The 25,398-nt window shown below is 37.2% G+C and overlaps 8 protein-coding genes across 10 annotated transcripts; 5 read left to right on the top strand and 3 right to left on the bottom strand.

The window, feature by feature from the left end:
• The first annotated feature begins 557 nt into the window (after window positions 1-557).
• LOC132197085 (alpha-glucosidase-like) lies at window positions 558-2,896 on the top strand. Its single transcript, XM_059620138.1, has 10 exons — window positions 558-621; window positions 689-822; window positions 874-1,053; window positions 1,103-1,263; window positions 1,315-1,440; window positions 1,502-1,740; window positions 1,794-1,992; window positions 2,057-2,312; window positions 2,362-2,710; window positions 2,775-2,896. The coding sequence occupies exons 1-10, from the start codon at window positions 611-613 to the stop codon at window positions 2,842-2,844; spliced, it is 1,725 nt and encodes a 574-aa protein (XP_059476121.1). The 5' UTR covers window positions 558-610; the 3' UTR covers window positions 2,845-2,896.
• A 98-nt stretch (window positions 2,897-2,994) lies between these two features.
• On the top strand, window positions 2,995-5,285 carry LOC132197086 (maltase 1-like). The gene is made up of 9 exons (XM_059620139.1): window positions 2,995-3,054; window positions 3,109-3,422; window positions 3,482-3,642; window positions 3,706-3,831; window positions 3,878-4,116; window positions 4,180-4,378; window positions 4,440-4,704; window positions 4,758-5,097; window positions 5,150-5,285. Exons 1-9 carry the CDS (start codon window positions 3,044-3,046, stop codon window positions 5,211-5,213), a joined length of 1,719 nt encoding a protein of 572 aa, XP_059476122.1. The 5' UTR covers window positions 2,995-3,043; the 3' UTR covers window positions 5,214-5,285.
• A 3,301-nt stretch (window positions 5,286-8,586) lies between these two features.
• LOC132196961 (acylphosphatase-2) lies at window positions 8,587-13,020 on the top strand. The gene is made up of 3 exons (XM_059619937.1): window positions 8,587-8,821; window positions 10,079-10,205; window positions 12,404-13,020. Exons 1-3 carry the CDS (start codon window positions 8,659-8,661, stop codon window positions 12,516-12,518), a joined length of 405 nt encoding a protein of 134 aa, XP_059475920.1. The 5' UTR covers window positions 8,587-8,658; the 3' UTR covers window positions 12,519-13,020.
• Window positions 13,021-13,046: 26 nt separating this feature from the next.
• LOC132196960 (TATA-box-binding protein) lies at window positions 13,047-15,287 on the bottom strand. The gene is made up of 6 exons (XM_059619936.1): window positions 14,810-15,287; window positions 14,592-14,728; window positions 14,291-14,534; window positions 14,129-14,232; window positions 13,918-14,012; window positions 13,047-13,858 (listed from the first exon to the last, which is right to left on the bottom strand). Exons 1-6 carry the CDS (start codon window positions 15,029-15,031, stop codon window positions 13,782-13,784), a joined length of 879 nt encoding a protein of 292 aa, XP_059475919.1. The 5' UTR covers window positions 15,032-15,287; the 3' UTR covers window positions 13,047-13,781.
• Window positions 15,288-15,772: 485 nt separating this feature from the next.
• On the bottom strand, window positions 15,773-19,172 carry LOC132196659 (uncharacterized). 2 transcript variants are annotated; one of them, XM_059619451.1, is made up of 8 exons: window positions 19,029-19,172; window positions 18,879-18,972; window positions 17,984-18,298; window positions 17,523-17,780; window positions 17,240-17,461; window positions 16,923-17,184; window positions 16,635-16,864; window positions 15,773-16,571 (listed from the first exon to the last, which is right to left on the bottom strand). In XM_059619451.1, exons 3-8 carry the CDS (start codon window positions 18,296-18,298, stop codon window positions 16,407-16,409), a joined length of 1,452 nt encoding a protein of 483 aa, XP_059475434.1. In that variant the 5' UTR covers window positions 18,879-18,972; window positions 19,029-19,172; the 3' UTR covers window positions 15,773-16,406. The 2 variants fall into 2 exon arrangements, with proteins under 2 accessions (XP_059475434.1, XP_059475433.1); XM_059619450.1 differs by having other exon boundaries at window positions 18,879-19,150.
• On the top strand, window positions 18,914-20,530 carry LOC132196661 (rRNA-processing protein FCF1 homolog). Its single transcript, XM_059619454.1, has 7 exons — window positions 18,914-19,312; window positions 19,503-19,585; window positions 19,646-19,717; window positions 19,811-19,959; window positions 20,015-20,175; window positions 20,227-20,321; window positions 20,374-20,530. The coding sequence occupies exons 1-7, from the start codon at window positions 19,310-19,312 to the stop codon at window positions 20,420-20,422; spliced, it is 612 nt and encodes a 203-aa protein (XP_059475437.1). The 5' UTR covers window positions 18,914-19,309; the 3' UTR covers window positions 20,423-20,530.
• On the bottom strand, window positions 20,521-23,068 carry LOC132196658 (T-complex protein 1 subunit delta). The gene is made up of 10 exons (XM_059619449.1): window positions 22,828-23,068; window positions 22,624-22,676; window positions 22,413-22,502; window positions 21,997-22,344; window positions 21,776-21,937; window positions 21,478-21,714; window positions 21,183-21,424; window positions 21,032-21,130; window positions 20,842-20,977; window positions 20,521-20,788 (listed from the first exon to the last, which is right to left on the bottom strand). The coding sequence occupies exons 1-10, from the start codon at window positions 22,934-22,936 to the stop codon at window positions 20,657-20,659; spliced, it is 1,608 nt and encodes a 535-aa protein (XP_059475432.1). The 5' UTR covers window positions 22,937-23,068; the 3' UTR covers window positions 20,521-20,656.
• Window positions 22,943-25,390, top strand: LOC132196660 (protein lethal(2)denticleless-like). Of its 2 annotated transcripts, none has more exons than XM_059619452.1 (8): window positions 22,943-23,188; window positions 23,385-23,634; window positions 23,760-23,981; window positions 24,044-24,148; window positions 24,197-24,287; window positions 24,355-24,545; window positions 24,612-24,847; window positions 24,908-25,390. In XM_059619452.1, the coding sequence occupies exons 2-8, from the start codon at window positions 23,397-23,399 to the stop codon at window positions 25,262-25,264; spliced, it is 1,440 nt and encodes a 479-aa protein (XP_059475435.1). In that variant the 5' UTR covers window positions 22,943-23,188; window positions 23,385-23,396; the 3' UTR covers window positions 25,265-25,390. The 2 variants fall into 2 exon arrangements, with proteins under 2 accessions (XP_059475435.1, XP_059475436.1); XM_059619453.1 differs by lacking the exon at window positions 22,943-23,188 and adding an exon at window positions 23,230-23,318.
• The last annotated feature ends 8 nt before the right edge of the window (window positions 25,391-25,398 follow it).

Raw genomic sequence — 25,398 nt, 5'->3', positions numbered from 1 at the left:
AAAAAAATTTATTTGATTAAAAGTGATTAAAATTAAAAAGAAAAACTAAAAAAAGATTATAATGCATGCATTTGAATAGTTATTTTTTAGCGAGCCGTTTCGTTTTTGAATAATTTTTGCAACGAGGACACGCCCGATTTTCTTCATTTCCATGATCATCTCCTCGAGTGTCAACTTCTTCAAACAAATATTCAAGCTTGTTAGCATCATGTTGAATGAAGATGGACAGCTGCGGATATCAGCCTGCGCCTATGCAAGTATTCTGAATTGCAATATATTATTATATTTGACCATCATGAAAAATAATTTTAACCTGGTTGATTCACTAACTACGATATTTATACAAAATAATGAGATATGAGATTAACAAAATTTAAAATAATTTTACAATATCAAAGGAATAAATAAATAGTAATAAATAGAAATTATCTATAGTCTTTGCTAAATTTTCAAAAAAGATTTTCGACTGTGACCTTGGTTACCAAATGATAAAATTGAAAGTTTGATTAAAATAGGCAATCTTCACAAACATATGTATATCTTATCGCCTGGTATATTGTCACTTACATGAGAATTTTCTTCTTTAATTCTTATTTAGACGGCCATTATCATGCTTTACAGGTAAAAACCTTAACATTTCTAAACATTAAAATTATTAATAACAAAAAATAATTCAAATAAACGAAAGGCTTTTATCGCCACTCGCAGTAATTTTACTAGTAAATGGCCAAACTGACGAGTGGTGGCCGACGGCTACCCTCTATCAAGTTTATCCACGTTCTCTAAAGGACACAAACGGCGATGGTGTTGGCGACATTAAAGGTTATTATGCCATTTTTAGAGCTAAAAAATTAAAATAATTGGTAATGCCAGGCATAACTGAGTCGATTCCACACTTGATTGACGCCGGAATTGACTGCGTTTGGCTTTCGCCGATATACAAATCACCCATGAAAGACTTTGGCTATGACATTTCTGACTTTTTATCGATTGATCCAATTTTCGGCACTTGGGACGACTTTCTTGAACTAGCCAGAGTAATTAAAGAAGCAGGCAAAAAGTGCAATTATTAACAGAAGAATTTAATAAAGATCGAAAAAAGGTTTGCGACTGGTCATGGACATTGTGCCAAATCACACGAGTGACAAGCATGACTGGTTTTTAAAATCAATCAATAGGGAAGATCCATACACAGATTATTACATTTGGAGGGACTCATTAGGGATAGACCAAAATGGCACGCAAATTCCTCCAAACAACTGGGTAAAATAAATAAATATTTGATTTAAAAAAGGTTTAATAATTTTCAAAAAGATAAGTGCTTTTGCTGGTTCTACGTGGGAATGGAACGAACAACGGCAGCAATTTTACTTGCATCAGTTTACGGTGGCGCAGCCAGACTTGGACTACCGCAATCCTTTAGTTATAGAGGAAATGAAGGCATATTTTTTTTATTTTCATTTTTTCTTTTTTCAATTAAATAAGAAATTAATTAAATTAGAATGTTTTGCGCTTTTGGCTGGAGAATGGAATGGACGGTTTCCGCGTAGACGCCCCAGGACACATTGTCGAGCACATTGACTTCCTGGACGAGCCTCCCACAAACGACCCCAACTGCCCACCGATGCAGTTCTGTCAATTGCAGCACATCTATACAATGAACCAGCCTGAAACGCTGGACGTACTTCGAGAGTTCAGAAAAGTGATAGAAGAATATGAAGTTGCGTCTGGCGAGAAAAAGTACCCTATTTTTATCAAATACCTTTAGAAAAATTAATAATTATTTAAATAAGGGTGATAATGAGCGAGCCCACAAACAATATTGTTGACACGATGTCTTTTTATGGTACTCCTGATGACCCACTGATGGATTTTCCTTTTAATGTCAATTTCGTATTTGACATAAATAACCAAACAAACGCCTCCACTTTAAAATACGCCATAGACAATTGGATCGATAATATGCCTGCGCACGCCACGGCTAATTGGGTGGTAATTTATATTATTTTGTTCTCAAATGCGAGTAAATATTTGTTTTAAATTCAATTTAAAAAAGATGGGCAACCATGACCAGCCTAGAAACAGAGAGAGGCAGGGCGAGGAATTTGCCATGGCCCTCAGCATGGTGAACCTTCTGCTCCCAGGCATCTCCATTACCTATTATGGCGAGGAGATAAATATGGACAACACTTTTGTTTCCTGGGCAGACACTCAAGACCCTCAAGGTTGCAATGCGGGGCCTGAATATTATCAGAGATTTTCAAGGGACCCTGAAAGAACTCCGTTCCAATGGAATAATCAAACCTTTGCAGGTTTAAATTTTTAAAACTTAATTGAAGATTTGCACATTAAAAATTGTAGGGTTTACAACTGGAAATTCTACGTGGCTACCCGTGAATGAAAACTATTTGTATACAAATTTGGAGGATCAGAAGTTACCCAATAGGATCAGAAGCCCCTTCAAAATTTTCCAGGCGCTCACTGCTGCTAGAAAAACAGAGGCCATTATAACTGGTTCTTTCGAACATCGCGTTTTGACTGAAAACGTTTTTGCCTTTGTGAGGGAGGCACCGGCGGCCACTTTGAATTATTTGGTTGTGGTTAACACGGGATATGCTGAAGACCAGGCAAATGCAAATGAGCAGTTTCCGCAGTTGCCTACTGTAGGAACAGTTTATACGTCTACAATTTCATCAAATCAAGAAATTGGGTATTTTATTATCATCAAAATAAAATTAATGAAATTTAATATAAAATATTAATTTGTTTTTCAGTGACGTTATAAATCTGAATGCGATAAATTTGCCTCCAAGGGGTGGTATTGTGATTACTTTTACGCTGTAACAGTTGTTTTATTAAATGCTAATAAAAAGTACTTTACAATTAATTTCTGAATTTCACTACTTTTTTGTTATCACGTTCTGTGAGCACGGAGAGGTTTGTTTGCCGTTTATCAATTAAAATAATCTAATCTTTTGCTTTTATGTAATCGCTATTCATATATAAAGAAAGGAACCCTAGGAGATTTCTCCCAATTCTCGAGATGTTTTTCAGGTAAATCAGAGGCACTTTTTAAAAATAAGATCAGTTTTTAAAACGTAAAATTAGGTTTGCAGTTTTGTGTCTGGGTATATTGGCCGTCAACGGTCAAACCATTAAGTGGTGGAGTACGGCCACTTTGTATCAAGTCTATCCGCGATCTTTGAAGGACACAAATGGCGACGGTGTCGGAGACATCAAGGGCATCACCGAGTCAATTCCGCATTTCATTCAGTCAGGTATTGACTGCGTTTGGCTTTCCCCGATTTACAAATCACCAATGAAAGATTTTGGTTATGATATATCTGATTATTTATCTATTGACCCCATTTTTGGAACCTGGGAGGACTTTCTTGAGCTTTCCAATGCTCTCAAAGCTGCAGGTTAGAGAGATCTAAATTTATTTCTAAAAGATGCATTGAAATTTTTAAAAATTCTCAAGGCCTGAAATTGGTAATGGATTTTGTTCCAAACCATACCAGCGACGAGCACGATTGGTTCATTAGATCAGTCAATCGAGAAGACCCATACACAAATTACTATATCTGGAAGGACTCACTTGGTCTTGATGCAAATGGAACGCAAATCCCTCCAAACAATTGGGTATTAAGTTAAAATATGTGATAGTTTAAAACTGCTTTTTTAAACGTTAAATTAACTTCGCAGCTGAGCGCATTTGCTGGATCAGCATGGCAATGGAACGATCAGAGACAACAATTTTACTTGCATCAATTTACCGTTGGTCAGCCAGATTTGGACTTCCGCAACCCTCTTGTTTTGCAAGAAATGAAGGTAGGAGAAAATTTAAAAATTCAAATAAAAGCTAATCTCGTGAAAGAATATTTTGAGATATTGGTTGGACAACGGCGTTGATGGTTTCCGCATTGACGCTCCTCCTCACATAATTGAGCAAATCGATTTTCTTGACGAGCCTCTCACTAACGACCCTTCCTGCCCAGAAAACCAGTTCTGTCAGCTCAATCACATTTACACCATGAACCAGCCCGAAACTTTGGATATTCTTAGGGAATTCCGCCAGGTCATCGATCAATACCAAAGTGAAACTGGAAGAGTCATGTAATTTTTATTGTTTAAAATAATAATTGTAAAATTTAAGAAATTTCTATTTTTAAATTTTAGTGTTCTGATGAGCGAACCATCAAATCTTCATAATTTCACCATGAGTTATTATGGGACTGAGCAAGACCCAATTATGGATTTTCCTTTCAACTTCAATTTGATTTATGACTTGCCAGCTGAGACATTCGCAATAGATATCAAGGCCGCACTTGATAAGTGGCTGCTTGATATGCCGACTGGTAAAGTTGCCAACTGGGTTGTAAGTGATTCAATAATATTTGAAAATAAATGAGCCTGACTATTTATTTCGTTGATTTTAGACTGGAAATCACGACCTGCCGAGAACCAGGTCTCGTTTTGGCATCGATGATGGCGAGTTTGCTCTTTCTCTCTACATGATCAGAATGCTTTTGCCTGGAGTATCTGTTACTTATTATGGCGAGGAAATCAACATGGAAAACACATTTGTTTCTTGGCAAGAAACTCGGGATCCTCAGGGCTGCAATGCAGGACCTGATTTGTACCAGAAGTATTCTAGAGACCCTGCAAGAACGCCTTTCCAATGGAACAGTCAAAATTTAGCTGGTACACCATTAAAATAAGTTTTTTTTTTAATTTTATCAAATATTTAAACAAAGGTTTTACAACTGGTTCAACAAGTTGGCTGCCGGTCAATCCCAACTATGTAAATCTTAATTTAGAGGACCAAATGTCTTCTATCAGGACTGAATTTACATTCTACCAGCGTTTGGCGGAAGCAAGAAAGTCGAACACAATTCGATTTGGGTCCTTGGAGTACAAATCAATCAATAATGACGTCTTTGCTTTTACCAGAGAAATCCAAGCTGACGATAAATATCTTGTCATTGTTAACCCCAATGACATTGAAGTTCGTGTCAACGTCAGGGCGGCGTTCCCTCAACTCCCTGAAATCGGTCTGGTCTATCTTAGTACCTTGGGATTAACGACCACAGCAAAGTAAAAAATATTTTCCATTCTCCTGAAGTTTACTAATTCACGATAATTTTAGCGACCCAATTATACTGAGTGATGTGATACTTGATGCCAGAGGTGGACTCGTCGTTAACTTTTAGCAAAATTTCTTTGCATGCAGTTTATATTTTAAATAAAAATGTATGCGGGAAAAAATAAATATTTAGATGAGATTCTTGAGATTTTATTAATTGATGCTGTTCCTATCCAATTTCTTCTCAATCACGTCCAACTTCTCCAATATTTCTCTAAGCGTAGCCACTATAAAGTCCTCCTTGGTCAACGGCCGACTAATAAGAGGAACCCCCTCTATTTTTTCTTGCTCGGAGAACAGTTCCTGAAGCGGCGTCAGCAGCGATATGCTGGGTTTAGTGTCTGTTGGAATTTCTTCAGCCGATTTGAAGGAATTGATGGACTCAATCGAAGCAGCCCTTTCTTCCGACGACGCCTTTCGGATCAGCACCTCAGGGGCCTTATCTTCACCAGACGGCTTTTGAGCGTAGTCGGAAGTTCTGTGGTCGCAGTCCTTGAAGCTCAGCTTGCGAGGCTCCAAGTTTTCTGCAATCTCTTGTTTCTGCTTTTGGAGTTCTTTCACGTGCCGAGGCACGTCAAACGAGTCTGTCTGCCGTTGCTCGTAGAGTTTTCGGTTCTCCGAGGAAAAATTCCTGCCGAGGTCTGCGGCGCTTCTTTCAAAAAAGGAGGGTGGCACCTCGTCCATTGGCCCACAATAGAACCTCGACTCAATGAAGGGTGTGGCTGTGTTAAAATCTTTGGGCACCAGGCGAGGGTTCAACTGGCCTCCTACGATGGGCTGGATGCCATCAGATGGGTTTGCAGGGCCACCCAAAGGGGAGTCGAAGGACCAAGACTCTCCCAAGGGCCTCCAACCAGACGTCGGAGGAGCGGTGGGTGGAGGTCTGAAGGGCGTCGAGGACGCAGATGGAGACCTCGATGTGCCCTGAGAACACAATTTGATCGACGAGGTAGCAAAGGAGCCGTTGGTCCTGGCGACCTCTTGCTGGATGGTCAGGTTGAGGTCAGAAACCGCAGCCGCTACCTGAGAAAGTTTCTCTGCGATTTGCTTCTTTCGTTCCGAATCGTTCATGGAAAAGAGAGATTCAAGAATTTTGAATTTCGATGCCGGACAAAACGGTTGAAGTTTTTAAAATAGCTTCAACAATCAAAATAATTATTTACTCTCCTAGATTTCGATTGTTAAAAAAAAAATCAAGTGGAACGATGTAGAATCTATATTATCATTGTTGGGTTAACTTTTCATGTGTCAATTTTTACTGCAACAATATGACTTCAATTATTGCAATCAAATTTTAAATAATAAAACATATTTTCTTAAGAACAAATACATAAATATTAAGCAAATTTTGTTTCAATTTTTTTTTTTTAAATTTTACCACAAAGGAATTACGTTATATGAATTTATTATTTAAAGTTTAAATGTATATTACGAATTTGCTAAACAATAGTTTCATAGGGAAGGTCACGTTGATCCTTTAAAATCCAACGTTTCTTAAGAATGAAGACGAGTGTGGCTCCATGCCAAAGGCACTTCTATCCCATTTGAAAACAAAGGGGCAACAACCGTGAAACCAAGGAGAAAATTAAAGAAGCAAAAAACGAATATTGACAATAAAGTTTTCACAAGAAGGGACAAGTACATAAACAAATTTCAAAGCTGGTGATATTTTAGGCGAGTCAAGTTCACGCTTAGACGATTCCGGAGACACTATTCTGGGCGAACGACCGCTCGTTTGTCAGCGCGGGTGTGGGCAGCAAACGAGACGTACGCAGGTGAGTCTGACGCAAGAGAAGTAAAAAGCTATCGATCAGTGAGTAAATGAGCGGCTTCGCTTAATTTTGGGTGTCAACTTCACGTGCCTGGCCGCCGCCGACTTTTTTCTCAAGCGGAAATCTTGCTTTCAATGTCAAAGTTTCAATTAGAGCTAGTTTTCTGGTACTGTTTTAAATTATGGTAGGATGCAAGCCGTGCCAAAAAAATTAATTAACAGCGCGAGTTCCATTTAATTTTATTTATTTGAAAATTAAGAAGTTATTTTCAAACTCGTGTGAAGCGCAACTCTTTTTCTCGTTGAGCGAGTCTGGAAATGAGAGTTGCTGGTCGGGCTGGGCGTGATTAAGATGGACATTTGCGATCGGCAATCACAGAACTGACCGGCAACACACAATTGGCCCACAATCAGGCTCATCCTGCTCACCAGGCTGTCAATCGAGCACTTGCACTTCCTATGATTAGTTCACACCCACGACCCGCGCCTTGACTTTACCGTGATATCCGCTACGTCAGAATTTGGCAAAATTCAGGGTCAATTAATTTTTTTGGCCCAAGTGCAAATAAGTTAATTTGGTGGCTGAGATCTAATTTCGCTGTGTCACTCCGGAAACATGACGTTTATGATTTTGCAAGGACATCGTCAAGAAGCAAAGGCCAAAAATGACTAAAGTGAGATTTCAACTCCAGAGCCTGATGGAATCATTATAAAATTTAATCAAATAAATTGTAATCTCTCATAAAAAAAACTAATTAAATTTTCTTATTTTTCCAATAAAATTCTTGATTCATTTGATTTTAATAAGTCTCCTTCTTAATGAGATAATTGTACATAATAGTCGCTGAACGATTGAAATAATTTAATTTAAAGCATCAAAAATTTATAAAAGTGTTTCCTCACAACTCTTTTCTTTATACAGTTCCGCAACTCGGAGAAGGCCTGCAGGTTGCATAACTCCTGATTCAGCAGGCGCTCGATTCGTCTCGCAAAAGAATGAGCAAACAGAGCGAGAGTGTTTATTTCTGATTTTTGCTCAAGCACTTTGTGAAATTTTAATTAGCCATTGAGAGTCTCAACTTTGTTTACGGTACGGGTGGCACATACAATTTAATTGTGAGAAAGAGCGTGATAAAATAGAATAGGATAACAAAAATTATTTTTACTTCTTCGCTAATATTTTTTTCTACATTCCAAATAATGGATCAGTGTAAAGTAAGCCACTATTTAAGTTTTATTTTTTACTTCAAGATTTTCTAGAAATTCTTGCCTAATTATATAATTTAGAAAAAATAAAGAATGAGATTCTAGAAGAGAGTATCAAAATAGAATATGCAGGAAATTTAAAAAATATCTGCAATAAATATATATTTCAATTTAATAAAATCATGAGTAATTAATTTAGTTAATTCGATTACTCAATGATGTGCGAATGAAATTTATAAATAGGGAATCAATCAAACGCGCCAAATTGCAATTTCGCAAGGGTTGTCGAATCCTTGAGGTCGGCACTCAAGGTTTGCTTGATCTGGTTCAAGGACTCGTCGTCATAATAACACCTCGACTGGGCGCGGCAAACAGCAAGTACTTGTCTTGCTTGTAAGTGAATCAAGCGTCGAGATGCAAAAATTGCGCCACCGAGTGGTTATAAAAGCAGTGGTCGGCGCGGACAGAGCAGCAAACAAAATCGGCCGGCGCCGCCTGAAATAGCCGCTAAACTTGAGGAGGCCCCGAAAAAAGAATGGCAGTGTTCACTCAGACGCTGTGGTCGCAACAGCAGCAAACCATCTATCAGCAGGAGTCGGTTTACCTCAGGCAAATGGGCGCTACGGACAACCTGATCCAGCAGGCCAATGCCACGGCCATCGTGTCTGTCGAGTTTGAAGTCTTCGGACAAGTCCAAGGTTAGTCGAGTAAATATTCGACAAAATCTATTTTTCATAATAAAACTGACCAAATACATTTGATACTTTACGTATGAGATAAATTTTAATTCATTATAAAATTCAGGGGAATATTGAGAAAAATAATTGGTGGAAAACTAGTAAAAATTCATATTAAAATGTAGCATTTCATTTTACGTTTAATAAACTTTTGTCTTCAAATGAGCTCGACGGTATCAAATGGGTATATTAAATTGTGATTTATAATATATTACATTTTTACTGCAATGAAATGGAAAAACATGAAGCGGAATTAAAGAATATTAAATTCGGTTAAATTATAGGAAGTTTTTAATTTAAATATTTCTAGCTAAAAAGCAAGGTCAGAAGTTTCTAGCAGCCCAGATTAAAATCAGATTTAGCCTAACAAATGCACAGAGTACACAAATTTTGTCTTATTACTTCAACAAATGAAACTTGGATTTTATCCCCTAATTTGCTTTTTTAAATAATGAAATAATACCAAGAACCCAACACCCACATTATATCTCTTTAATAGACTACTTGTTGCTTTTTGGCAGCACGAGTTTCGGAAAATCCCATGAAGTAACACACGCAGTCAATTGGGCATTGTTATAAACAACAGTCAAGAGTAATTTCACACAAATTTTGGCAAACGCTCGGATAAATTTCACTCAGTCAGCGCCGGTAATTGAGGCAATCATTGCAGTCTGTCTGCATTCTTATAGTAAAAGAGTGAGAGAGGACGATTGGCGCAGCACTCTCGAGCAGAACAACAAAATTAAACGATCGCGTCATTCATTATGCTTGCAACAAACTAACTGACTTGTCTGCCTCTGAATAGAAACTGCACTCTCATTAAATAGCGTTGTTTACAGAAAAACGACTTATTTAAATAATTAAAAAGTTGATAAAAAAAAAATTTTTTTTCTTTTTCTTTGCTAAAAATATAATAACTAGTTCCTCGCTTTCTTTAAAAAGTGAGAAAATTTTATTGGGTTAGTTAAATTAGTTCATAAGTAATTTTAAATTATTCAATAATAAAACCAATTCAATTAAAATAATTCACCCATGCTAAAATTGCAAAACTATGAAATTATTGTATTATTTACTCATTGACCATTAATTAAATTTAAAAAAGGACAAATTACACTGATTGCAGTAATTTGTCATTTGCAGCCTTAAAAATATTTTTTTTAACCTAATCTTAATTTGATATTTCTGATTCAACATTTCTTGTGTGTTTAAAATTTGCAGGTGTTTACTTCACAAAATACTGCCGGGACATGTGCACGCAGCTCGGAATCGGCGGATGGGTGAAGAACAGCAAAAAGGGATCCATTGTTGGAAAGATGCAGGGAGACAAGATCAGAGTAGACCAAATGTAAGTTTCTTTGTTTCTGTATTTGGCGCAGAAGAATTTTGCTTTAAAATTAAAAAGTAGAACAATCAGGTGGATATACTAATTTCCCCGACAAGTGAGCTTTTATTTTTCTGCGAGAGTCGCGCGTGAAAAAGCGGGTGAAACTTTGGTTCTCGTGACAATAATTCTCTTGTGTGTCACATGACAAAGGCGGCTGTGCCAAGAATTCGCGTCGGCCTGTTGTTCGAGAAAAGTTGTTGCGGATATTGCAAAAGCCGAAACGGCGGCGGCCACCGCCAGAGGGCGGCTTGCTAAATGGTAAACTTTCGATTTCTAGAACGTTTCAACAGTCAAGTTCAAATTCGGTTGGAAGATTTTGAAAGGTTGAAATAGGAAAATTTAAATTTTTTTTAGTGATTATATTTAAATAATTTATAAAAATTACAATCAGTTCGGGATTTTTGCTTCGGTTATTTTGCCTTTTTCTGCAGCCCAAGTAGACTGATTAATTGCATCAAACAAAAATTTCAAGCGTTCTTGGGTTTTAATAGAGCGGGATGAACGCAGCAAAGGTTGTTCTAGGCCACCCTCGCCAAACTTTGAGAACAAAGGCGCCTTACTAAAGATCACATGAGGAATGGTGTCACTGCGGGCAAATCTCTTGGCTCCCGATTTCGAGCCGCCCTCCGATCACACACGCACATTAAAATCCACCAATCTTCGTGGCCTAATTCCTCAACAAATCATTAAGTAGCGAACTCACAAAAAGTAGAAAGAAATTTATCTAAAAACTCTAAAAAGTTAAAAATTGATGTAATTTGGGAAATAATTTTTGTTTAATAATAGGATTAAATTTGAATATTTGTAAGCAGGATGTGGAATCTGCGTAAAAGAACGGTTAAATTTTGCATAATCAAAGAAACCAGCACTAAAAATTAAATTTCAGGCTGCTGCGTATTAGAAACCCAGACAATGGCGCGAGACGTTTAATGGCGAGTGAAATGGACAAAAAATATTTCACTTGGCACCGAGCCTACTTGTTATGCGCGTTTATTTTTTGCCTTGTGTTTGTCCAAGGAACAGAAATGAGGCGCCGGGAAAAATTAAGTTTTGTTGTGTGAATTACCGGACGGGGCAGCACGTAAGACGAAGAGAGCTTCTTCGGCCTCCCTGGGGTCAAATTTTCGAGGCGCGATTTTGGCACCGACTCAAGACCGGAGACAAGACGGACTCTCTGGCTTTTAGAGTTGGCCGTTTATTTATGACACTTGGAGACTCTGACTGATTTGCCTTTGAGCATTGTCTGTGCGATTGTGGAGGCACGTCAGCCACATGCACACGTCTTCGCAAAAAAATAAGTGGTTTTTGCGCTCACTAGATTTAGCTCCAATGAATGACTTATGACGACGCAAAGATGCCACTTGGTATCCAAAATAATTTTCTTCTTATTTTCTTGAAGCGTTTGTATGATAGATTTAATTCATTGCTATTGAATATATTTAATATGTACTAGTTATTTTTCCTAATAAAATTATACGTATAAAAACATTCTTAAATTTTTTTAAACTAATAGTAATCAATTATTACAAAACAGCATTAATTTATTAAGTGAATAAAAAATTGCTACTTATTAAATAACAAATTATTAAAAAATGTCTTACCTTTTCTCCTCTCATAATCGATGTTTCTTTTCTTGGCTGTGTCTTCTCAAAGTCCCATGATTTCCGAGTTTCTCCACATTATTCGCGCAGACTGACAATACATAATTTCAACTGAAGTTAAAACGTTCATTAAAAATTTGTCCATCATCTATGGAAAACGAGATTAAACATCAACTTGGAGAGATTCGCAAAACACCACACAATAATAAACAAATCAAACAGATGACTGACTCCCCCTTTCTCAAGAAAAATCCTCTCCAGTCAAATCCACCAGGGTTCTCTCCTACCCCCACCAAAATTTTCCCCGCGAACATGGCAATCTCCACGTGTTTTAAGTTTAAAAATTCGTCAGAAAGTAGAATACATAATTACAATGCCATAATCTACTTATTAAATTAAATACAAATGGTTGAAATTTAATTTTCAGAATTCATAAGAACTATATTTTCAAAAACGTGGGATTATCATTACACAAATTTTATGTAATAATACTATTTTTAATTAATAATTACATATTGCTATTTTTTTTTTTGTTAAATTTTGATTTTTTGATTCAAGGATTGAGTGGCTGTCAAAGACCGGAAGTCCTGGATGCAAAATTGAGCGGTGTGATGTGGCAAACTGGGAGTTCCTTTCCAGACAAGAATTCAGAAACTTCAGCATCAGATTTTAATTATAAGGCACCTCATTTTCTTCGACTTTCCAAACAGGAGAGCCAAAACTTACTGATCTGAGGGCTCTCTGAAACTTACTAAATTTTTCTGTCAAAGCGTACGTTATTAAATATTATTTAATTGGATACAAACATTAAAAACAAACAGAATAATGTTGTTTGCAAAAATTTAAATGGTTTACCTATTAGATAGCTTGAATTCTGGCAGATGATATTATGCACTATAAAAAAGGATTTTTTGTCCAGCACATTTTTGTGTAATAATTACAAGATTGTCTGCTTATTTTATTTTGTTTAGGTTTCATTAAAACTGTGAAAAACATTTATAGCTCTGGAGTGAATGATGGTAGAATGCATTATTAATCAGAGTAAAGATCAACCTGACACCAGGCGTGTTATGCTTGAAAGGGTTACTTCTTGCAACCTGTGAATTTGCAAAGTGGTATACGAGAGCAGAGCTGTTGTTAAAACAAATAAATGCTTCCTACGTGTTTTCTAAAAATGGGAGTTTCATTCAAAAGAGAGGTCCCTTGCAAAAATTTCAACATTTTATTTTTCATTTAATTACAAATGGGCAAGAGAATTGCCTTTTGGGGCTAGAAGTATTGGGAGTTTCATGAAAATAAATTAACGAGCTCTTAGGTACAATTTTTGTATGTCCAATAGATACACTAGCAGCATTAAGCAGCAACCAAGTGCTCGAACTTAATGCCATGTTACTGTCATTTAGAATTATTACGCTCGATGACTCTCCGGCTGAATCTGCAGTAAGTTCAATTTTATCCTTACATCAAGAACAATTTTTTAAATAGCTCAAGTTTTCAGTTAACATTGAACACAATGCACATTAGTCCGAGTCAGGTAGTTTTGACTAAATCTAATGTTCAAATAAAATGAGTGCTGATGATATTCCGTATGAATTTGCGTACCCCTTTGCTTGATAGAAGAGTTAATATTATGTACACAAATGAAAGAATTATAACTCAAAGTTTTGCAATGCTTGATTAAGCTATACCATTTAAGGTGGCTCCTTCAAGAACACTTTATAATAGGCTAGCTGGAACCATAGCTTTAAAAAAGCGTGATGCTTTAACATTTCATCGTCAACATTTCGGAGCTAAAATTTTGATTGTAAAATGATGATTTTACTACATTTCGAGAGTGCTCGCAATTGATGTTTTGCATGGAATGAACCTGATTCACTTGGTCACTTTGAAGTCACAGTTAAATAATATACAATGTTTGAACCACAACCAGCAGGATTTACGCTTTTCTGAATTGTTTCAAGATTGGGTAAATGGAGTCAAATGCCTCATAGATTTCTTGTCTCACTTTTGCACCTGTAAAAACAATAATGGTATTTCTTTTCCACATGATTAAAGTAAAATTTATTCTTTACCTGTCAGAACCACTTTGCCAGACACAAAGATGAGGAGCACAATTCTTGGTTTGACCATGCGATAGATCAGTCCAGGAAACAGCTCAGGCTCGTAACTGAAAAAGTTGATTTTAATAAATTTTTTCAAATTACAAATTACAATTATTACTCCGATTGGTGAATGTACAGCTTATTGAATTGATTATTAAAAAAGGCAATTGAAAAGCTTTACCTGCTGAACTGAGCGTGCTTAAGGACTAGACCCTCCAGTCTGATGGGGAACTTCACATCACAACTACCAACCATGTTCTGGATTTTGAAGTCAAGAAACTTGGCCTGTGATATACAAAATCATTCAGCATAACCACGTTTCAAATAATTTAAATCTGCTTACAGCAAATCCCAACTTTTGCACAATTCGTGCATATTTCCTAGCTGCCAGTCTTGAGTCATCCTCACTCTTTGCTCCTGTGCACACCATTTTGCCTGAGCTGAAGATCAGGGCAGTTGTTCTTGGCTCTCGGATTCTCATGATTACAGCAGCAAAACGCTTTGGGTTGTACTCAGCGTTCCTAGCTTGTAGAGCAATTTTCTTCAGGTCCAGTTTGCATCCAAGATTAACAGTGGACACAATATTCCTGGTAAAATAAAATAAGTTTTAATTTATTTCACGCACCCACTTAAAATAAACGTACTGTAGCTGCGGCACGATGCCAGGGTCTGCAGATGATGGGGTCATGGGAGTCATTGGCCCTGGAGTTGCAGGGCCCATTGAGTTTTGCTGAGCCATCGACTGGTTGGAGGCAGGCACCATTGGGGACATGAGATTTTGCTGCAAGAACAAAATCATGAGTAAAAGATCGATGAAAATGTTTCTAAAATATTGTCTCAAGAGTTCAGTTATTCTACAAACCGGTGTCTGGGGCTGCATGAGGCTCTGAGGCGGTGCAAAGTTTGTGACATAGGCATGAGTACGCTGTGGGGTGCTGGAGGCCTGCATCAGTGGTGGCGGTTGCTGAGAGGAATGTTGCTGCTGCTGAGCAATTGGAAGAATTTGTTGGTCCTCCTCAGGTTGGTGAAGCGGCGTCCCGATACTCGGGATGCTGAAGCCCGGACTTGGTAGCATTTGGTCCATTTTTGAGTCCTTGTTGTTTTCTTATGCAGAAGAAAATAGAACGCCCACCCGGAGCTTTTCCCTTGTCCTTATTCGACGAACTTCTGAACAAATTTCAAATCGCGCAGTCAAGACTCATCCTAGACGTAATGTCCTGTCAATCTATTTCATAAATCGGAGTTAGGACGGCCAATAGAATGATAAAATAGGACGAAGAAAAGCACTTGTCTTAGATTTCGGATCTCGAATCTCGACAAAATTATTTTCAAACGCGATCGCAGCGACACATTGGGAGTGCGCTAAAATTTGAAGCTGAAAAATACGTAACGTAGCGCGGGAAAATGAACCAGTTTGACAGTGGGGAGGAAATTATTATTAGTTAAATATTTTTGCACTATTTTGCTACACATTGATTAAAAGCCACACTGATGCATTAATATATTATAGATGTTATACACGCAAAACAGGAAATATTAATTGTAGAGCAACGTATACCTGCATTGATACATTATAGGATTTATAGGCCACGAGTGCCACTTTAACAAAGCAAACATTTTTTTTTCGTATTTTATTATTCCTTTTGTCTCCCAAGTTTCGCCTCTGCAAATGCAAAAAAAAATGTTTTCTTGATTGATGTTAACTCGGAGAGGAAAAAAGTTAGAATATCATTCAAATTTAGTTTTGACCCTTTTACTTTAAGAATATACTAATATTGAGACATCTTCGCATGCAAAAAAAAACGTTTAATTTGTATATTGCGTATATTGGCAAGTTTTTATTATGTTTTATTGGTTTTATTTTCGTATTTTCACAGTGATGGACTTATAAATATTTTTAATGCAGTATTTATTTCTTCTTTCATACATGAATCTCTTTATCTATATTATCTCATTAATTTATAATGATTTAAATCAAATTCAAAATTGATAATGTGACCAGTGTAATCACAATTATACAAAATCATGAGTTAAAAATTACTTTATATTCATTCGAAATAATCTCACCACAGTTCTTGACTATAAAGCTAAGCATTATTTTAACATATTTCATCCACACACTTTGGTTATACTGATACAATATACCACATTTTACAATCATTTTAATTTAACTATAGTAATAAATATGAAGCATTCACATTTTTTTTTTCAAATTACAGCTCTTTTTGCTTTTAATTCAAATAATAAACATGATCAAATAATCTTCTTGTCAATAATATTGTAAATTCCTTTGGCAATAAATATTGAATATTTGGTATGATATATTATCTTCATATACATATCTCAATAACAAAAGAAGATTAAAAGTGAAAATAAAGTACCACTTTTACTACAAAAAAGACTATCAAGTTAAAAAACGCACAAACTTTAAGTGATGTGAACATAATATTATTCAGATCCTATGCAGGATCCACAAAGAACTTAATGTTGAGGTTGCTCTGATCAATTTCTTTTCTCACTGCATCAATATCACTAGCTTCAAGAGTAAAGCCACTCAGGTTCACACGTTGCAAATCGGGGCAGTTTTTGATGGCCAGTCTCAGAGTTTGTACTGTTAGCTGCCCCTGTACAAAAATAATGAAAATAATTTCAATTTTTATTATTATTATCATTTTTTTTTTATATACCTGGCGCGCCTTTTGAAAAGAGAATTCCTGCAGATTCTTCATTGGGTAATCTTTGAAAAGGGTCTCGACAAAGGTATCACAAATAAATGGAACGGGACCATCAATTTTAAGGGATTTAATACTGTCACAGGCCGATCTCAGAATCCATTTCAGCATATTCTCGTGTATGGCTTGAATCCCTTTGAAATTCATTTCAAGCTCCTCAAGCTGAGGAAAGCGGACATTGATTTCTATAAAAGGAGCAAAAAATCAATATTTTTATATATTAAAAATTAGATCAACAATTACCTGAAAAGGCGCCCTGGTCCCAAATCAGGTTCTGTCCAGTAAATTTGAGTTTTCTGAGATTTGTACAATTCTCTGCCAAGTGCACCAACTGCTTCCAGGTAATATCGTGACCAACGGTCAAGTCGACGCTGCGAAATTTCGGCCCCGAATACTGCAACCACATCTCCGTCCCACTTTTTAATTCTCCGTCCAGCTCTACAGTCACATGCTCCACTTTTTCCATGACGCTAAACAAGGGCAGTGACTCATCGTTTGTATTAACCTAGCAGAAGCGAGGAAATTTAAATTTGATTTTCTATCTTTCAAATAAATTTTACCTTCAACTCTGTGATATTGGGACAAATTTTTGTAGCTGCGCAGATCTCTTCGTAAGTAGGTTTGTAAATGCTGAAAGAGTGGTCAAAGTTCATTAAGTGGAGGGCACGGTTCTTGTGCTCGATGGACTCAATCATCTCTCCAAAGCGATCATAAGCCAGATAGGCAAGATGGTTAAGATTGCTTGTGACCAAAGCCACGCATTTTGGTGTCAACTGCCACACCTGTGTGAGGTAAAAAAAAAATGGATTAATAAAATAATAAAAAACAAATAATCACTTTTACTTTTAGCATGTTCAGCACCCTGAGCTGTGCACATCCACTTGAGTCTTTCGGAGCAAGGTGCACAAGACCTTCGTCGTTGAGTTCGTCGGAACAGGACACATTGAGTGAGATCAGGTTGGGGCAATTTTTAGATATTGTTAGAAGTGCATCATTTGTGGCACACATGCTTAAGTTCAGGTGACTCAGGTACTTCAGACTTGACAGGCTCGAATGTACCATGGTACTGCAGTTGCTCCTCAATTGTGGGTGCAGTCGAACCTAAAAAACCAATTTAGTCCACACAAAATTTATTTTATTAAAAGCAAAATTCCTCTGAAAAATAAAATAATGCAGAAAACTTCCTAGTTCCTAGTTATGAGGAAAAGATGGATAATTATAGAAGCATTAAGTGCTGCAATCGCTAACTTGCATTTGCAAAGCAATGCATTTCATAATGCTGAGCGTGTACAACAATGCGCAACCTTGTGGAAAGTTGAGCTGAGATTGACAGATCGCAGCTGCGGTTGAAGGAATACAGAGAGGGCTGTCGCCAGACCAGAGTCTTCACCGTCACCAAGGCCAAGGTCGTTCTCCAGGTGGGAGACAACTTCGGTCATAACTTGCTCCAGGCTGGGACCTGGCAGACTTTGGGCAATGCGGGCCAAGTTGACCTTCATCTCTTTTGCTACGTCAAGTTCGTGACGTGTGTAGTCAATGAATTTGCAGACATGGGCAAGCGACTTGCTGATCCGAGCAGCGGTTGTCGCATGCAGCCTTTTAGGCTCTTTTCGGGGCATCTGTTGAAATAAAATTAGCAATAACCCCTGTCTTATAAAAATTTATAAACAAAAATCATTTCTGTTCCTTCACACTAAAATTGTGATGTCAGGAATTTTTTTTAAAACTAGAGGAACACTACCATATTAATTTGTATGACTTATTCACAATGAAATTAAAATGCGAGGGTAATTCTAAAAAAGTTTTGATTGTTTATTGCATTTTATAGAATCATATAAATTGACAACCACTTGATCACAAAAATTCACAAAATGTCGGGGTTGCTAGAAAAGAATTTTTATTTAAATTCTTCAATGCATGTGTATTAATAGATTAACCAAGTCAATACATAATATAATATTATGATGCTACATAAACTATTATAATTTCACTTCAGGTTTTATTCCTTGGCCTAAATAGTGTATCAAAGTCATTTCAAAATGTGTATTATGCAACACACAAATCATACATATTTTCAGAAAATTTGTTCATCTAAAATTGCTGAATAAAATTGAAAGAAACTTAAATGATAAGTTTAGTTAATTGTAAGTAAGGAGCATTAATAAGTTTGACGCAGGAAACGAGGAATTCATGTTTTACCTTTCTTTGTTGACTTCCGAGTTGTTGCTAAGGTAATGCACCACTTCTTGATCCGCCCATTTCTGCGTAGTACTTTCCCTCGTCCCTAAATTCTCTTTCGAAAGCAATATCCTGACTGAAAATCATTCAGAACCCAAGAGGGCAACTTACTTGACACAAAAACCTCGAGTAAACACGTCGACAGTCACCAACTCAATGATTAATTAAGTTAAAACACGGAGCAAATTTGAGGTCTGCAGTATTTTTGTTTTGCAATCTGGAAGTAGCCAATGAGGCGTGAGCGCATGCGTCACGACCCCATCGTTCTGCCAGCTGCAGGATTTGTTTACAGGACACACGTGTGAGAAGCGTAAATCGATATTGCAGATTTTTCATAAAATTACACCGCAACGTCCGCAACCTTACTTTCTCAACCCTTGAAAGCTTTCAAAATGGTAATTTTAATCTCAGCCCCATTTTATTTTGCAATAATTTGTTAGCGCTGATCTGTTTCTTTGATAAATATTGCCCTTCACTTCTTTAAACTATGTATTAGTTTTCTTTGTGTTATTTAATTTATGATTGCAATGTGCTAATAATTATGACTTTGATTGCATATAATATTGATTCAAATTTTTATTCCAGGGCAAAACTAAGAAAACAAGGAAAATTGTGGAAAAGCGATTCGCTAAAATGAAGAAGATGTTGAGTCCGAGCGATTCCAGAATGTAATTTCATCTTATTTTTTTTTCCTTTAAAAATCAGTCTCTTCTAAATTTAAAATTTAGCAAAGCAGATAAGAGAGCTCCGCCAAAAAGGAAGAAGCCAGAGGATCCTCATGAACTCAAAGTTAAACAAGTGTAAGTCTTCGCTCCGCTATCTCCGCAGAATGTTTTAATTATTACCGGCCATTCACGAAATTTGAACTAAGAATATTTTTCTTACAATTCTAGAACCCAGACTTCGTCAGCTCTATTCTTCCAATACAATACACAGCTTGGACCACCATATCACATCATTGTTGACACAAACTTTGTCAACTTCTCTATTAAAAACAAGCTAGATGTAATTCAGAGTATGATGGACTGTCTCTATGCTAAATGTAACATTCAAATTATGCTGGTTGATTTTTTTCTCAAACCAAATTATGATTACAGGTATTCCTTATGTTACCGATTGTGTCATTGCCGAGTTAGAAAAGCTGGGTCAGAAATTCAGAATTGCCCTTAGTATTCTCAAAGATCCGCGTTTTGAGAGAATGGCCTGCACCCACAAGGGCACCTATGCTGATGACTGTATTGTTCAGAGGGTGATGCAGGTATGATGAAATTAGAAATCATGAATCTTAAAATTCACTAGGAAATTTCAGCATAAATGTTACATCGTGGCCACTTGTGACAAGGACTTGAAGAACAGAATCAGAAAAATTCCCGGTGTGCCTATCATGTACATTTCACAGAGAAGGTATTATTTAAAAATTCAACACAGAAATTGTATCTAAATTTAATTATTTTAGGTACACGATTGAAAGAATGCCAGATGCTTACGGAGCCCCAAGAACATAAATTTCATTCCTCGATCTGCAATTTTAATATAGAAAACAACTGTGTCTTGATTTCATACAATCGCAAGCCAGGGATTTAATAAAGACAAATTGTTTAACTTCTGCCAGATTTGATCAAATTTATTTTCATTTTAGTAGCAGTGAGAAGTAGTAAGCATTGTGGAATCAAAACATAAATTAATTTATTAAGTGCATAATCGGAGTAAACGGAATTAGAGGTGATGTGACTTTACTTTTACTGCATTGTGTTGACAATGTCATCAATCTTGAGAATACTGCGGACTGTCTCCGTCGCCAAGTTGATAGCACTGGTCGAGACAAGCAAGGGTTGCACCACTTCCTCCTCCAAAATGTTTGTGACAGCTCCCTATGATTTTAAGATGATTTAAGTCCTCATTGACAGAAGAGACGCAAACAAACCTTTCTAACGTTGATTCCAGCAGTTTGCTCACCCTGAGCATGTCTGTTCCTTAATTCGGTAACAGTCGCAATAGAGTTCAAACCTGCGTTTTCAGCCAAAGTGAGAGGGATGATTTCCAAGGCATCTGCGTATGCTCTGAAATTTACTTATTTAAATTACTTGAACTCAAGGGCATTTAATATGACATACCTAAAGCAATAAGAATCAACTCCAGTGACTGTCTGAGCATGTTCCGACAGTCTCAAGGCCACCTCTGTTTCAGGAGCTCCGCCTCCAGCAATAAGTGCTCTGCAAGACGAAAATATTGCATTATTTTTGTTTTGTGTTCTTGAAAACATACCTCTGGCGAACAAGACACCTAATGACGCAAAGAGCATCATGAAGAGATCGCTCGGCCTCAGCAAGTACAAGTTTGTTGCTGCCCTGCACCAAGACAGTCACAGTGCGCCCCATGTTCTGAATGCCAGTGATTTTCACAACCTTGTTTGTGCCTCCGGTCGAAGCTTCTTCGACGAGGTCAGCACTAGCAAGGTTTTCAGGAGTAAAGTGGTCCAAACTGGCAATGGGGCGACAGCTCAGAGTCTGCGAGATTATAAAATTTGATCAATTTTTTAATTAGAGAGTTATTTAGCTACCTTAGAAATGAACTCAATGTCTTCTCGCTCGACGTCCTTGATAACCATAACCTTGATTTTATCAAGGAAGTGCAAAGCAAGATCACTGACTGCATCACGCAGGATTGACTTCTGGACGAGCAAAACATTGCAGCCAGCTTTCTTGATCTGCTTCACAATGTTCAAAATGTAAGCGCGCTCCTCCTTCAGCACTCGGTCCATGGCGGCATAATCCGACACAATCACATTGTGATCCATCTAGCATACGAAAAGAAAATGATTAATTTTAAGTCATTTAGATCACAGGGCAAACACATACATCAGTTTTCGGTGGGGAAATGCAGAACTGGATGAGACCAATCTTTGCCTTTTCAACCTTTCTCGGAGGGTTTGCACCAGCCGGTCTTTGAGTGAAAACAAGACCATCAACCAATTCTGTATCATCGACAGTGCCACCCAGCTGACAGATCAACTTAATGTCCTGCAAGTAATCATACAATTAAAACCATATATATTTATTTTAAACTCTATGATATTAACCTTCAAGTCAACATTGTGATCCTTGGTAGGATCAATAACCTTGAGGACGGCGTCAACTGCAAGAGGCGCAAGCTGAGATGAATGTTGAGACACAACCTTTGAATTCAAAGAGGTTGACGCGCTTTGGACGAGACTCTCACGATCGTTCAATTCAATAGGGCGAGACATCTTTGTGAGAATTTCTACAGATTTGGTGGCGGCCCTCTGGAAGGCATCAGAAATGGCAGAAGGATGAATTCCTCTGGACAGCAATTTCTCTGCAGCTTCCAACAAAGATCCAGCAATGACCACAACTGAGGTGGTTCCGTCTCCAGCTTCGATGTCCTGAGATCTTGACAACTCCACTAGCTAGAATTACATTCATATTTTTTAAATCAGAAATATATACATAGCTTATTTATTTTTAGCGTCATTACCATTTTCGCTGCCGGGTGCATGACATTCATTTGCTTCAAAATTGTTGCTCCATCATTAGTGATTGTGACGTCTCCATTTGCGGCTTGGATCTGAGAAAAAAAATTTTTATACAATAACAAAAATTACTGATCGAATAAAACATATTAAAGCAGTTAAAATCTAGAATATTCTATTAAATCTTGACTTCCCACGCACAAAAAATAGCCTCACCATTTTATCCATTCCTCGGGGTCCCAAGCTTGTCCTGATAGCATCGGCAACGGCTGAAAAATAAATTTGCCAGTCTTAGTTTTAAAGTCCCTTTTTCAAAACAGAGCTTTCGATTTAATTTTCAGTAAAAATTTCAAAATTAAAAACATGTTGACAAAATGTAAACACGCCCTAAAGCTAACCGGCACCCATCAAGAAACGCACCTTTTGCGGCCGTGATATTGCTCGACCTGATGTCCCTTGGCTTGCTCTTGTCCTTGAAGGCCCCACTTTGGGCCATTCTTCTGTCCCCTGCTGCTTTAGTAACAACCATTGTGCTTATTTATCGTCGATGACCGCGGATTGAAAAATAACTTCCAAGATGCACGAAGGATAGAATAATCTGGATGTTGGGATGATATTTTGAATAAGTAAATTCTAAACCAATCAGAATGCGTGTTTCGATGCTGGACAAGAACGAACGCAAGCGCACATGGTGGAACCTGTTTGAGCTTAGCAAGCACGAGACGCACGAGGAAAATTCTGTACGAGACTACGAGGCGAACAAGGAAAAACGAAGGCAAAAGTAAAAAAATTCATTATGTGCTCACGATAGAAAGAGGAGGAGCTAGTTTGGACATTAGGAAACAAGAAACAAATCGCTTGGAGCAGAATAAATCTGCAAAAAGTGCAAAAATAAGGGCAGCGATTGCTTTGTAATGGCAGACGCAGAGACGTCAGACGCAGATAATCAGGCACTTTTTATGTAGATTTGTTTGCAGAGCGAGGACAGAATGGACAAAAGCAAAGTCTTAAACGTGTGGAGTTCTTCAGTGGACAGCTATACCCCACATAAGCAACAACCATCTGCCCCAAGCAAGGCTAGCAAAAACGAAAAAAGCATCGCAGTCAAAGTGAATTGCATGTCTTTCTGCCCATTTGAAGAGTTTGGAAATTTTGTCGTTCTTGGATATTCTTCTGGGAAAATTGCATTGGCTGAAATTGGGACTTTTGGAGTCACCGTTGGAGAAGGTTTGTGGATAAAAATTATTTTTTATTACATATAATATATTATGTATTTAAGTGGCATACAAAATCAATTTATAATTTTGTGTAAAACACACAATTTAATTAGTTATCTATTTTTTACTCTGTAGAGCAAAGCACTGAGCAGCAAGAAGTTGGAGCTGTGGCTTGGACAAAGAGTATTCAGGGACAAATCTTAGCTGTCTCGACGGAGAGAGAGGATACTTTAGTGCTTTGGCGAGTGAAATTTGACAGACGAGCTCTTAGAATTCACATGCGACTTCTGGATGTCGCATTTGATTGTGGAAGAGAGGTCCGTCTTTGCTGTTTAGCCACTCTACCTGCAGTGCCAAGTATGCGTGCAACAAGGGATATTTAAATATGTAGCAAAAAATTATTTTACAAATAATTTTAGATCTGGTTGCGACTGCTGGGCAGAGTGGTATAATTTATGTATACCACAAAAATTACATCTTCCCATCATTTAAAATCAATAAGGCTCATGCTTTGAAAGCGCACAGTAAGTTTTACTCTAAAATCTTAACAGAAACTTGAATTTTTGTTTCAGCGTCTGGAAAATCTTTAGCAAAGTCATTAGGAATTTGCAGTCTTATTTTTATGGATAGCACAACTCTTATTTCTGCTGGAGTTGATGACATGTAATTATTATTTCAAAAGTTGCCCAGTTACATTTATGTTAATTTTTATTAATGATTTTTTCTATAGGAAAGTTAAATTCTGGAAAATTGATTATACTTACGTTGGAGATGGCGAGAAAAATTTGCCCATGACAAATATGCTGAAAATGAGTGCAACTATCTGCAGCATTGCTTTGAACAATACAAATGGTCTCTTTGTGAGTTGCCTGGACAACAAAATCTATATGTATGACTTGAGCAACTTCCTGCAAAAACACTGTGTGTAAAAAATTGATATAGTGTAAAATTAAGGAAAAAGTATTTTTGTCATCTCGCAATTCACAGTGCAAACCTTTACTGGATACGTCGCTGGAAAATTTTCCTCAATTTCCATCAGCCCTTGCGGTTCATACCTGGCTTCAGGCTGTGCCCAGGACAATTGCATTTTCATCTGGGAAACTGCCACGAAGCCCCATGAAAATCCCCCCGACATTTCTCCGGTGTTGAAGCTAAAAGGTCATAAGAGCAGCGTCCAGTTGGTTGATTGGTACAGAGCTAAAAATGATTCAAACGTCTTTAAGGTAAATTTCTTATTATTTAAATTTGCAGGACGATAAATTTATTAAAAAATATTTTCTCAGCTCATTTCAGCCTCAAAGGATGGTGATATGCGTAGTTGGAGAGCTAACACGGATGGTGTGAAGGAAAAACTTATTAAAGGACAGGGCTGCATGGAGATCCTGGACGCTGATTATAGGGAAAGATTGACAGGAGAATCATCAAAAGGGTGTGCTTTCCCACAGAAAAACAATCAAGATGCTCTTGGAGAAGAGGCAGAGGTGGCTCCTGATGCTGGTGATCAGAAAATAGAAAGGCAAAGTGTTACAGAAAGTGCTCAAAGAGCTGGCGAAGTGGAGGAAAAATCTGATGAAAGCAGTGGCAACGAGGATGAAACACTGCCAGATGATGTTTGGAACAAACTTTCCTTAATGTACTGAAAAGGCTGCGATTCATATTTTATCAGTTTTGCCTTTTGCTGAAATTATCGATCATATATAATAAATATTATATGTGCTCGGAGAGGTTTAAAATTTAATAAATCAATTTTGGCTAAAAGAACTCTGCATTAAAT

This window comes from Neocloeon triangulifer, unplaced genomic scaffold, assembly GCF_031216515.1.
Source record: "Neocloeon triangulifer isolate White Clay Creek 2 clone unplaced genomic scaffold, ASM3121651v1 ptg000012l, whole genome shotgun sequence".
NCBI classification, from domain to species: domain Eukaryota; kingdom Metazoa; phylum Arthropoda; class Insecta; order Ephemeroptera; family Baetidae; genus Neocloeon; species Neocloeon triangulifer.
This window is presented reverse-complemented; position numbering and strand designations above follow the sequence as displayed.

Excerpts from the sequence above, each read along its gene's own strand:
- LOC132196659 (XM_059619451.1), bottom strand. The coding sequence starts at position 18,298 with ATGCCCCGAAAAGAGCCTAAAAGGCTGCATGCGACAACCGCTGCTCGG. Across the intron at positions 17,781-17,983 it reads TCAGCTCAACTTTCCACAAG|GTTCGACTGCACCCACAATT; the intron begins GTTGCGCATTGT and ends TTGGTTTTTTAG. Across the intron at positions 16,572-16,634 it reads CTTTTCAAAAGGCGCGCCAG|GGGCAGCTAACAGTACAAAC; the intron begins GTATATAAAAAA and ends ATTTTTGTACAG.
- LOC132196960 (XM_059619936.1), bottom strand. The coding sequence starts at position 15,031 with ATGGACCAAATGCTACCAAGTCCGGGCTTCAGCATCCCGAGTATCGGG. Across the intron at positions 14,535-14,591 it reads GGCATCGTGCCGCAGCTACA|GAATATTGTGTCCACTGTTA; the intron begins GTACGTTTATTT and ends TTATTTTACCAG. Across the intron at positions 14,233-14,290 it reads TGCAAAAGTTGGGATTTGCT|GCCAAGTTTCTTGACTTCAA; the intron begins GTAAGCAGATTT and ends TGTATATCACAG.
- LOC132196661 (XM_059619454.1), top strand. Across the intron at positions 19,960-20,014 it reads GGACTGTCTCTATGCTAAAT|GTATTCCTTATGTTACCGAT; the intron begins GTAACATTCAAA and ends TTATGATTACAG. Across the intron at positions 20,176-20,226 it reads TTGTTCAGAGGGTGATGCAG|CATAAATGTTACATCGTGGC; the intron begins GTATGATGAAAT and ends AGGAAATTTCAG.
- LOC132196961 (XM_059619937.1), top strand. The coding sequence starts at position 8,659 with ATGGCAGTGTTCACTCAGACGCTGTGGTCGCAACAGCAGCAAACCATC. Across the intron at positions 8,822-10,078 it reads AGTCTTCGGACAAGTCCAAG|GTGTTTACTTCACAAAATAC; the intron begins GTTAGTCGAGTA and ends TAAAATTTGCAG. Across the intron at positions 10,206-12,403 it reads AAGATCAGAGTAGACCAAAT|GATTGAGTGGCTGTCAAAGA; the intron begins GTAAGTTTCTTT and ends TTTTGATTCAAG.
- LOC132197085 (XM_059620138.1), top strand. Across the intron at positions 1,993-2,056 it reads ACGCCACGGCTAATTGGGTG|ATGGGCAACCATGACCAGCC; the intron begins GTAATTTATATT and ends AATTTAAAAAAG. Across the intron at positions 2,313-2,361 it reads GAATAATCAAACCTTTGCAG|GGTTTACAACTGGAAATTCT; the intron begins GTTTAAATTTTT and ends TAAAAATTGTAG.
- LOC132196660 (XM_059619452.1), top strand. The coding sequence starts at position 23,397 with ATGGACAAAAGCAAAGTCTTAAACGTGTGGAGTTCTTCAGTGGACAGC. Across the intron at positions 23,982-24,043 it reads CACTCTACCTGCAGTGCCAA|ATCTGGTTGCGACTGCTGGG; the intron begins GTATGCGTGCAA and ends AAATAATTTTAG. Across the intron at positions 24,848-24,907 it reads ATGATTCAAACGTCTTTAAG|CTCATTTCAGCCTCAAAGGA; the intron begins GTAAATTTCTTA and ends ATATTTTCTCAG.
- LOC132196658 (XM_059619449.1), bottom strand. The coding sequence starts at position 22,936 with ATGGTTGTTACTAAAGCAGCAGGGGACAGAAGAATGGCCCAAAGTGGG. Across the intron at positions 22,503-22,623 it reads CCCGAGGAATGGATAAAATG|ATCCAAGCCGCAAATGGAGA; the intron begins GTGAGGCTATTT and ends TTTTTTTCTCAG. Across the intron at positions 21,938-21,996 it reads ATCACAATGTTGACTTGAAG|GACATTAAGTTGATCTGTCA; the intron begins GTTAATATCATA and ends GATTACTTGCAG.
- LOC132197086 (XM_059620139.1), top strand. Across the intron at positions 3,832-3,877 it reads TTGTTTTGCAAGAAATGAAG|AATATTTTGAGATATTGGTT; the intron begins GTAGGAGAAAAT and ends ATCTCGTGAAAG. Across the intron at positions 4,379-4,439 it reads GTAAAGTTGCCAACTGGGTT|ACTGGAAATCACGACCTGCC; the intron begins GTAAGTGATTCA and ends CGTTGATTTTAG.